Below are 12,247 nucleotides of genomic sequence, written 5' to 3'. Positions count from 1 at the left end.
ACAGGGGTGTGTGACACAAGCCCTGTGCAGTCAAAAACCTGTGTATAACTTTACAGTTGTTCCTCTGTAACCATGCCTCTGCATCTGCAAATTCAACCAACTGGGGATCATGTAGTACATATTTACTGAAAAAATTCATGTATAAATGGACCTGTGCAGTACAAAGTGGTGTTGCTCAAGGGACAACTGTGGTTTTCTTGTGGTCTCCTTATCTGGTTTTGGTATCAAGGTAATGCTGGCTTTGTAGAATGAGTTTGGAGGTCTTCCCTCCTCAGTATTTTGTAAAAGAGGAGAATTGATGTTAATTCTTCTTAAAATGACTGGCAAAATTCATCAATGAAGCCATCTGGTCCTGAGATTTTCTTTTTGGGAGGTTTCTAATTTATTGATTCAATCTCTTTACTCATTATTGGTCTTGTCAGATTTTCTGGTTTGTCATGATTCAGTCTTGTTCAGTTTTGTTTCTAGAAATCTGTTCACTTCTTCTAGGTTATGTAATTTCTTGGCATACTGTTATTCATGGTAGTCTCTTATAAGCCTCTATATTTCTGTAGCATTCTGTGTGTGTAATGTCTCCCCTTTCATTTCTAATTCTATTTGAATCTTCTCTTCTTTCTTAGTCTGGATGAAAGTTTTGTCACTTTTGTTTGTCTTTTCAAACAACCAGCTTTTAATTTTATTGATCCTTCCTGTAGTTTTTGTTGTCTATTTCATTCATTTCAGTTCTGAACTTTGTATTTCCTTCCTTCTGCTAACTTTCAGTTCAGTTCAGTTCAGTTGTGTCCAGCTCTTTGTGACCCTGTGGACTGCAGCACGCCAGGCTTTTGTGTCCGTCACCAACTCCCAGAGCTTGCTCAAACTCATGTCCATCAAATCAGTGATACCGTCCAAGGGCTTAACTTATTCTTCTTATTTAATTCCTTGAGATGTAAAGTTAGGTTATTTGAGATATTTCTAGTTTATTAATGTATACATTTTTTGTCATAAACTTTCCTCTCAGAACTGCTTTGCTGCATCCCACAAATTTGATGTGTCATATTTCCAATTTCATTAGTTCTAAGATTTTTTTTCTCTTTTGATTTCTTCTTTCACCCATTGGTTGTTCAGAAGTATGTTGTTTAGTTTCCACATGTTTCTGGATCTTCTCACTTTCCTGTTTTTATTAATTTCTATTTTCATACCATTGTGACCAGCAAAGATAATTGGTGTGATTGCAGTCTTCTTAGATTTGTAAAGATATGTTTTTTGTCCTGTCATATAATCTGTTCTGGAGAATGTTCTGTCTGCACTTGAGAAGAATGTATATTCTGCTGCTGTTGTAAGGAATGTTCTATATATGCTTGTTAAATCTATTTTTCTAAGATGGTTCATTTCCAATGTTTCCTTGTTGATTTTCTGTTTGTACAATTTATCATTGCTGAGAATGGCATACTGAAGTCCCCTACTATTATTCTGTTGTCTGTTTCTCTCCTAGGGTTTGTTAGTATTTAATATATTTTGGTGCTCTGGTGTTTGGAGCCAGTATATTTACAGTTGTTTTATCTTCTTAATGTGTTGATCCCTTTATCATTATAATGATCTTCTTTGTCTCTTTGTTACCATTTTTGGCTGAAGTATATTTTGTCTGATATAAGTATGGCTACACTCACTTTGTTTTGCTTTCTGAAATATTATCTTCCATCCCTTCACTTTGAGCTTATTTGTGTTGCTAGAGCTGATATGAGTCTCTTGTAGGCAGCATATAGTTGGAACTTGGCATTTTTTTCCAGTCATCCATTCTGTGCCTTTTGTTTGGTAAATTCAATCCATTTAGGGTGATTATTGGTATGTAAGGACTTACTACTACTATTGATCTTTCACCTTCTGGTTATTTTGTATCTCCATTGGGTTTTTCCTTCTTGTCTACCTTTGTAAGTTGATGATTTACAGTGGTGATTTGCTCATTGTTCCCCTCTTTTATGTCATATCTCTCCTCTAAATTTTTGCTTTGTCTTTACCATGACATTTACATAAAATATCTAATTGATAAACTAGTCCTTTTTCTGCTGATAGCAACCCATCTTCACTCACCTATAGAGGTTTCATCCGTTTATATCTCCTATTATATTTTTGATGTCACAAGTGATCACTTTTTACGCTGTGAATCTGCTACCAAATGGTAGTAGCTATAGTAATTTTTAATGCTCTTTTCCTTTAGCATTTATGCTATGCTTAATTGTTTAATACACTATTCTAAAATACAGTTACAACTTTCTAATTCTGACTGTATTTGTTACCTTGATCAGAGTCTTGTGTACTTTCATCTTTTTTGTTTCAGCTTGAAGAGCTCCTTTCAGCATTTCTAGTGGTGGTGAACTCTCAGCTTTTATTTGTCTTGGAAAACTTTTATTTATCTTTCATATCTGAAGAATAACTTTTCCAGATAAAGTATTCTTGACTAGGAGCTTTTATCTTTCAATACTTTGAGTATGTTATTCTGCTCTCTCCTGGCCTGTAGAGTTTCTGCTGAGAAATCTGCGTATAGCCTAATGGGGATTGCTTTTTAAGATACTTTCTTTTTTTCCCTGACTGCCTTTAAAATTCTTTCTTTAGTATTGACTTTTGACAGTTTTTATTCTAAAATGTATTGGAAAAGATCTTTTTGCATTGGGACAGCAAAGTGTTCTATTAGCTTCATAGAATTGTATGTCCACTTCTTTCTCCAGGTTTTGGAAATTCTCAGCTATTATTTCATCAAATAAACTCTCTGCCCCTGTCTCCCTCTCTTCTCCTTCTGGATCTTATACTTTTTAAATGGAGTCTGATAACTCTTGTCGGGTTTCTTCACTTTAAAAAAAAAATTTAGTTCTCACTCTCCTTACACCCAAATCATTTCTCAACTTCTGTCCTCCACATGGCTTATTCTTTCTTCCATCTGATCTGCTCTACTCCCAGTGTTTTCTAATGCAGTATTCCTCTCACTTGCTGAGTTCTTCAGCTCCAGAATTCTTGTTTTGTTCTTTTTTTGTAATATCAGTCTCTCTCGTAAGAGCTCCTTCTATTCATTCATTTTATTCCTGACTTCACTGAGTTGCCTTTCTGTGTTTTCTTGTAGCTTGTTGAATTACTTCATAATTATTTTGAATTCTTTATCAGTTATATTGCAATATTCTGTATCTTTGAGACGGTCACCTAGAAAATTGTCATTTTCTTTTTTGAATACTGTATTATGTGGGTTTTTATAGTATTTCATGAACTGTGTCTCTGCCATAACATTGAAGTAGCAAACACCTTTCTTACATAGGTAAGGTTTTACTTTGACCCTTAATTCAGATCGGCAATCAGAAGCCTTTCTTTTGCTTTCCAAAAGGTGGCGCTATAGCACAAATTTTGGGTTTCTCTTCCCAGAGCTGACTCACCACTAAAGTTTGGAGTGTGTGCATGGTAAAAGCTGTTGGTAGAGTCTAGGAAGTGTATGCTTGGCACCTGGGCCTTTTTGGTGGAAGAACCCAGAGATTTGTGGACAGACAGCAGGAAATGCATTCCTTCATTTCTCTTTGCCTGCCTTCTTTCCTTCCTTACCCTCCCGTCCCCTTCAGAAATCCTGCAGCTGTAGCCCGCATCACAGGCCACTCTGCTCTCGCGCATCACTTTCACTTTCTTACCCCCTCTGCTAGAGAGGTCACTGCTGCCAGTATCTTGGATCTGTAGCCTCCCCCAAGGTCCAGTCAACCCACTTTCAGATGTGGGTGCAGTGCAGAAACACTTTTGTTCAGTTATGGATATCCAATTAATTGTAAATTGAAGTGGAGAGGAAAAAGGAATGACTCACAGGGACATGATACTGATCTCACTCAGTTTTGACTTTTAAACGGTGATATGCATAAACTGTACAAGTATTCTAAAGTGTACTCCCTATAAATGTTTATATTAGTGTACTTTTATGTAACCTCAACCCCAATCAGTATATAGAACATTTCTAGCGTAGCATGAAGTTCCATCATGCTCTCTTCCCAGTTTGTAACCTACAACTCTGAAGTAAACAGTATTCTGAATTTTTCAGCATTAATTTTCCCTTTTCTTGAAGCCATGCAGTATCTACATTCATACAGTATGCATGTTCATACAGTGTATTGTCATTTGTGTCTATTTTATCCAATGTCTGAATTTTTCTGGCTTTTATTAAAAAATAAAACCGATTGGATGGCTTATAAACAACAGAAATTTATTTCTCCGAGGTCTGGAGGCTGGAATCCAAGAATAAAGTGCCAGCATGGTCACGTGAGGATTTATAGCCAGTGCCTTCTTGCTGTGTCCTCACCTGATGGAAGTGGCTAGGGATCCCTGGGTTCTTTTTTTATAAGGCTCTAATCCCATTCTTGAGGGCTCCACTCTTATAACTATAACTTAAACACCTCCCAAAGCCCCACCTCCTTATTACATCATTTTTTAGTAGGATTTCAACATAAGAATTTTTTTGGGGACACAGATATTCAGACCATTTCATCCAAGTTGTTCTTGTTGAACATTTGCGTTTTTTCCAGATATTGACTATTATAAACATGGTTTCTGTGAATGTTGTTATGTATTTCTTTTGATGGTCATATGTGCTTATTTCTGTTGGATATCTACCTAGCAGTAGGATTTCTGGGTCCTGGGAGAGTGTGTTTTCTGCTTTAGAAAATATTGCAAAGAGTTTTCAAAAGTAATTAATTGCATCAATAGTTTCACTAATAATGTATGAGTTTCATTTGCTGTATATTCCCATCAGAACTTGATATTATCAGCTTTTCAAAATTTTAACCATTCTGGTATCTGTATATTGGAGTTTTGCTATGATTTTAAATTTGTATTTTCCTTGAAGGTTGAGTATCTTTTCATATATTTACTGTCTATTTGAATATTCAGTCTTGTGAATGTTCTTGCCCCCTTTTTTTCCATTAGGTCTTTACATGTCTTTTAAATAAGTTTTATTTTACCACTTCACAAACAATATCAGACCCTTATAACAGTCCTTTATGTTGTTGTTTTATAGTTTACCTGTTTCTGTGTTGTAAACCTTTCAATATTTTTATTCTTGCTTTATATATTTACTACTCATTTATTTTTAAAATATCTTTTTATTTACCCACATATTTACTCTTTTTGTATTCTTTATTTTCTCCTAGTGATCCATGTATCCATCCAGAACCTTTTTTCTTTAGTCTGAAAATTTTACTTTAGTGTTTCTTATGATTACATGTGTTGTGACTAAATCACTCAGATTTTGTTTGTCTGAGACGCCTTTATTTTGCCTTCATTTTTGAAGAATATTTGCTGGTTTAGAATTCTAGCTTGGAAAGTGTTTTCTTTCAGTCCTCTACAGATTTCATGGCATTGTTTTCTGATTTCCAGTATATTTGAGAAGTCAGCTGTTAGTCTTGGTTTCTTAAATATACTCCAGCTGTTTTTAAGTATTTCTCCTTAACTTCAATTTCAAGCAGGATGGCTATGATCTACCTAGTACAGTTTCTTTGTATTAATGTAAATCCTGTTTGGGATTCACTGAGCTTCTGAATACTTGATTGATATCTTTCATCAATTTTAGAAAATTGTGTTCATAATCTCTGAATATTTCTTTTGCCCCATTCACAATCTCCTCTCCTTCTAGGACTCCAGTTACATATATCTTAGACTGTGTCCCTTATTCCTTTTATTCTCAGTCTTATTTCTTCCATTCTTAGGTTTTTTTTGTGCTTAATTCTCTACTGACTTGCCTGTAGCTTCATTTGTCTTGTCATCTGCTATATCTGTTCTGATATTAAGTCCATTCAATGAATCTTAATTTCAGATATTGTCTCTTTTAGTTCAGGAATATCCATTTGCTTTATTCTTACAGTTTTCAGTTCTCCATTGAAAGTCCCCATTGTTTGTTTACTTTTTCATTTGTTTTCTTTTATGTATTAATAATAGTTGTTTCAAAGTCCTGACTGCTAATTAAAACACCTGGAGAGAGGAATAGCTGCTGGGTAAACAGCCCTAACAGTGGCTGCATAGTAGATTTGTGTGCCTGTGAAGCCAGCTGGATAGGTTGTCTCTTTTGTTGTTAAAGTCACTAAGGATGATAATAAAAAGAGTTGTAATGAAAAGAAGGACAGTGGGTAACTATGATAAACAGGAAATGGGCATTTTAGAAGATCTGGGATTTACAGGAAGAACAGAGGTGGCAAAGAGGAACAAGGATACCTCCTGCACTCCATACCCTGCAATGTGGGGGTGTAGAAGGAAATAAGCGACTACGTCCAGTGGATATTTTTATGCCTCCCCATTTTCTACTCTCAACTTAGATGTCTTAAATAAATGAAAAGATGTTTTTTTAAAATAATAAATACAGAATGTACCAATTTTTAACATGTTTTTGAACCCAAAGAAAAAGAAATGTGTAAAAAATTCTGGATGTGAAAGGTCATGACTGAATGCACAATATGGTATATCTTACACCTGTAATTCAAATTAACAAATATTGACCACCATGCATATGAATATAATGATACTGTTCTCTATACAGATGATGAATATAAATTAGAAAATCTCTGTCTTCTGAAGGTCGCAGTCCCTTGGAGTTTTAAATATATATAAATAAGTAATATATGTATATAAGTAATATGTTACATAAAGCAATGTATGCATAAGATTAGTAATCTAAAGCAATCAGCAATGATTTGTGCTAACAAAAAATTATGGTGAGGTAGAAACTTACTGTTTGGGATCTTTCCATAAGCTGGCAGAATAACTATTTTAGGACCATTTCTTTTTTTCCACCTCTTTTAATGGTGTCTGGAAATATGCCTCCCTAGATTTAATGCTTCTTTAGTACCCTTTATCTTTCAATTAGAACAACAAGTTAAAAGAATTATCCCTATTTTAGCTAAGTTGATGAGCCAAGTCATCTGTAGGTGGATCTCCATTTTCATACATGAAATTTGGAAGGCCAGCACTTCTACATATTTTGTATTAACTTCTTTAAACCTCTCTTCATACACCAGTGGAGAAGGAAATGGCAACCCACTCCAGTACTCTTGCCTGGAAAATCCCATGGATGGAGAGGAGCCTGGTGGGCTATAGTCCATGGGGTCGCAGAGAGTCAGACAGGACTGAGCAGCTTCACTTCACTGCACTTCATACACCAGACTCAGTTTTTCATATATCATCTGACACACATTTTGATGACAGCTTATGCTAGGATGAAAGGGAACTGAATAGTTGACTCACTGGCAGAGTGTACCAACAGTATTTAAAACTGAAGACTGCACATATTAGAAGGTAGATAGTTTCCTACGTATATTATAATTCTAGTGACATTATAACTCTAGTGGAGTTTTGTGACTTAATTTTAATCTGTTTACATGCTTTTTTTGTCAGTGGGTAGATGCTTTGATCAGTTGAATTAAATAAGGATTTCCCTAGAAAGAAATATATTGGCATTAGTTTTTCGATTTTAGAATGTGGGTATATTTCTCTTTCTTTCTTTCTTTCTTTTTCTTTTTTTAAATTTTTTTTTCTTTCTTTTTTTTAAAGAGTCAACGCAGACTGTCCAGGCTCTGCAGTATTCAACTGCTGATGGTCCACTAACAGCAAGCAAAGATTTAGAAATAAAAAGCTTAAAAGAAGAAATTGAAAAACTAAGGAAACAAGTAAGAGGTAAATTCCTATGATTCATTATTAATTCAGTTTAGTAGATATTTTTTAATGTTTTGTTCACACAAAGAACATTTATTGAGTACCTGTTAATGTGTTATGTGATGTGAGCTATATGCCAGTGAGGGAACAGCAAACAAGAATGGCTCTGCTGTCAAGGAGCTCATGTTTTGGTCTTGAAAAAAGATAAAAAATAGTTTTTTGCAGTATATAGGCAAAGGCCAGAAGATAAAAATAAACACAGGTACATGGAGAGTGCACAAAGAAGAGCACCTTACCCAGATTTAAGTGAAAAAACATGACTTTTTGGGAGGACCTATTAGTTTGGAATAATTAGTTGAAATTTGTCTGGCAAAGCATTTAAATGAGTAGTTCATTTTTCAGTGTATTGTTGAAGTTAATTGAAATTAATTATGATAATTGTTGATATGCCTATTATATCTATTCATCATTTATTCCATTCAATAAATATTTATGTAGTAGGCATTATTTTATGCTCTTGGGATACAGTCCTAAACAAACCAATAAAAATTCTTACTGGAGTGGAGGGCAAATAGTAACTATGTACTTTTTTAAATGATATGGTATGTTGGAAGCTGATAAGTGCTTACAAATAGAGGAGAATAAGGAGAATGGGTCAAAAAGTGTAAGATGCTGCTGCTAAGTCGCTTCAGTCGTGTCCCACTCTGTGCAACCCCATAGATGGCAGCCCACCAGGCTCCCCAGTCCCTGGGATTCTCCAGGCAAGAATACTGGAGTGGGTTGCCATTTCCTTCTCTAGTGCATGAAAATGAAAAGTGAAAGTGAAGTTGCTCAGTTGTGTCTGACTCCTAGCGACCCCATGGACTGCAGCCTACCAGGCTCCTCCGTCCATGGGATTTTCCAGGCAAGAGTACTGGAATAGTTTTATTTTAAATAGGGTAGTCCACATAAGCAAAATATTGAAGAAGGTAAAGGGGAGTAACCATACAGTTAAATGGGAAACACATGATCCAAGAAGACAGCTCAACCAGTGCAAAATCCCTACAGTCAAAAATATGCCTTTTAAGTTCAAATTAAACATAAGAAGACAGCATGGCCAGAGCAGAATGAGCAAGCAGGTGGAATGGGTAGAGATGAGGATAGAGAAATAGAGAGGTGAGGAGGACTCATTGCCTGATCAATGGAGTCTTACTGAGTGGTCTTTGGCTTTTTCTGCGAGTGAACCTTTTGCAGGATTTAGAGGCATCACATGATCTTAGTAAGTATAGGGGGAGAGAAAGAGTGGAAGGAAGGAAAAAGGTCCTGTTTTAGCCAGGAAATTCAGACCTCTCTAGAAAAGTGGTTTTAGGCCAAAACAAGTAAGGAAAAGAAGGAATCTGACAGTGTCTTTTATAAAAAGGACTATTTAAAATACAGTATTAACAGACAAGGAGACTTAAAATTTGAGCATATTTTATGCTGTTCTATTTTTTAAGTAGCTCTTTTCTTAAGAAATACATCTTCATCAAATTTCTGTAGGTTTATCTTTCTAAAAATGAGTAAGATTTGGAATATAATAAATAGAAAAATTTTTTGATGTCAACACCAAAACGTTACGTAGCACTTAGTATATTTCAGTTTTATGGCACTAAAAAAAGCAGTGGAACACAAGACCCCAGATAGTATGGTTACTAATGTATCTTCAAAGAGGTGATATGGATTTGGAAAACTTGTTTACATAGACCTATCTCACTTACAGGCTTCCCTGATGGCTCAGATGGTAAAGAATCTGCCTGCGACTCGGGAGATCTGGGTTCAATCCCTGGGTTGGGAAGATCCCCTGGAGGGAGGGCACAGCAACCCACTCCAGTATTCTTACCTGGAGAATCCCCATAGAGGAGCCTGGCGGGCTACAGTCCATGGGGTTGCGAAGAGTCAGACACGACTGAGCGACTAAGAACAGCACAGCACATCTCACTAATATCTTCTAGGAGGGCTTTTTGGTTTTGTTTGGGGTTTTTTTTGTTTTTAAGATTCCTTGGGATTTTCTTTGCTGACCATTATGCAGCTGCAAATAAGAACAATTTTCTTTTGCCCTTTCTGATCTGGGTGCTTTTTCTTTTCTTATTTCACTGGCTAGAACTTGTAGCACTTTGTTGTAGAAGAGTGGTGAGAACAGACATCCTGGTTTTCTTTCCTAGCTTAGGGGGAAAGCATTAAGTCTTTCACCTTTAAGTTTAATATTAGCTGTAGGATTTTTATAGATACTCTTTATCAAGCTTTTTATATTATAGAAACTCTCCTCTATGTCTGCATTTCTAAGGGTTTTATGAATGGATATTGAATTTTGTCAAATATGTTTTTTGCTTTGATTGATACAAGCATGTGTTTTTTCCCTTAGTTAGCCTGTTACTATGGTGAATTAAATTGGTTGATTTTGAAATATTAAATCAACTTTATATTCCTGGGATATATACATCCCTGATCATGGTGTACATTTATTTTTATAAATTAATTCCATTTTCAGTATTGTTAATCTGTATACATGAAAGATACTGGTCATTGTATCTTTTCTCATTTTTTATATTACCTTTGTCTGAGTTTTCAGTTTGCTTTTCCTTTTTTTGTTTTTTTTTAAATGAAATATGATTAATGTGTAACATTATGTTAGTTTCAGGTGCACAACATAACAATTCAGTATTTGTATATGTTGTGAAATATTCACCTTAGTAAGTTTAGTTCACTTCCATCACCATACAGTCACAATTTTTGTGTGTGTGTGTGTGATGAGGACTTACAAGGTCTATTCTGTTATTAACTTTGAAATATACAGTACGGTATTACTTACTGCAGACACCAGTGTTTTATGTTACATCCCCAGTGTTTATTTATTATATACCTGGACGTTTGTACCTTTCGATCATCTTCCCTCCTTTAATATACCCTGCGCCCCCGTCTCTTAGGACCACCAATATTCTTTATATCCATGAGTCGAGTTTGTTGTTGTTTTAGATTCCAACTATAAGTGAGACTTTACCGTATTTGTCTTTCTCTGTCTGATTTATTTCAGTTAGTGTAATGTGCTCAAGGTCCGATTCATATTGTCACAAATGGCAAAATTTCTTTTACTTTTTATAGCTGAAAAATATTCTGTTATATATACACACACACACACATTTTCTTTATTAATTCATCCATCGGTGGGCACTTAGTTTGCTTCTGTGTCTTGGCTACTTTAAATAATGCTGCAATGAATATGAGAGTGCACACATCAGTGTTTTTGTTTCATTCTGATAAATGCCCAGAAGTAGTATTTCTGGATCATATGGTAGTTCTGTTTTTAATTTTTTGAAGACTCTCCATACTGTTTACTGTAGTAGCTGCCCTAACTTACATTTCCACCAGTATTGCAAAAGGGTTTCCTTTTTGCCCCATCTTTGCCAACACTTTATTTCTTATCTTTTAGATGACAACCATTCTGACAGGTGTGAGATAATGTTTCACTGTGGGTTTTTTTTTGTTTTGTTTTGTTTTTTTCCACTGTGGTTTGATTTACATTTCCCTGATAGTTGGTGATGTTGAACACCTTTTCATGTTGGCTGTCCGTATGTCTTTTATAAGAAAAATGTCTCTTTAGCTTCCCTGCCCCTTTTTGGATGGGATTATTTGTCTCTATTAACTTGTTGACCTTAAAAATAAAAGTCAGTTATTTTTCCAGAAAAAAAAAATAATGGCTTTATTTGGGAATACCAGAGAATGCAATGGGGCAAGCAAGTCATAGCAAAATCCATAGGCAAGTCTAACAAACAAAGTAGAGGAACATTATTTTATAGAGAAAAATGAGAAAATTAAGAAAGATTGTTTTGAGTGAAAATTCACTGGAGAAAAGTGAGAGTTCAGGGTGATGATGGTTTCTCATTGGCTGAGTTCCTGGGGTAGTTAATTTTTTGTAGGAGATGCGATGTACTGTCTTTCCTGTTGGGGCCTGTAATTGATACTTCCTCTCTTGGGATCTATAATTGACAGTTCTTAGTGTAATTGATGTAGAGAGGTCTGTGTTGTGTCGTCCCCGGTCTGGCCTCACAACTCCATTTTAGTGAGGCTTTTATTAATTTTCACATCCTGTCAGATATTTGATTTACAAACATTTTCTCCCATCCCATATGTTGCTTTTTAATTTTGTTTATGGTTTCCTTTGCTGTGCAGAAGCTTTCTAGTTTGAGGTAGTCCCATTTATTGATTTTTGCTTTTGGCTGTGGTGTCAGCATGCTCTATAGCTGGCCTCGTAAAATGAGTTTGAGAGTACTCCCTCTTTTATTTTTTGGAAGAGTTTAAGAAGAATTGACATTGATTCTTATTAAAGTGTTTGGTAGAACTCACCAGTAAAGTCATCAAGTCCTAGATTTTTCTTTGTTGGGAAGATTTTGATTACTAATTCAGTATTCTTACTCTAGTTGCTTAAACTGTAAAGTTAGGTATCTTGAGTTTTGTTTTGTTTTGCTGTGTTTAATGCTATGAACTTCCTTCTTAGAATTGCTGTTGCTGCATTCCATAAGTTTTGATATATTCTTTACATATTCACTTGTTTCCAGATTTTTTTTGAAATTCCTTTTTTAATTTCTTTTTCAGC

The 12,247-nt window shown here is 35.2% G+C and overlaps 1 protein-coding gene across 9 annotated transcripts in view; it reads left to right on the top strand.

Moving 5' to 3' along the window:
* CDC42BPA (CDC42 binding protein kinase alpha) overlaps positions 1–12,247 on the top strand; it is a 294,110-nt gene that overhangs the window by 167,717 nt on the left and 114,146 nt on the right. For all 9 annotated transcript variants that reach the window (XM_061160193.1, XM_061160196.1, XM_061160190.1 and 6 more), the window contains one exon: positions 7,537–7,659. In XM_061160193.1, the coding sequence (XP_061016176.1) occupies positions 7,537–7,659 (123 nt within the window). The remainder of the gene's footprint in view (positions 1–7,536; positions 7,660–12,247) is intronic.

Source organism: Dama dama, chromosome 14 (assembly GCF_033118175.1).
Source record: "Dama dama isolate Ldn47 chromosome 14, ASM3311817v1, whole genome shotgun sequence".
Classification (NCBI taxonomy): domain Eukaryota; kingdom Metazoa; phylum Chordata; class Mammalia; order Artiodactyla; family Cervidae; genus Dama; species Dama dama.
This window is presented reverse-complemented; position numbering and strand designations above follow the sequence as displayed.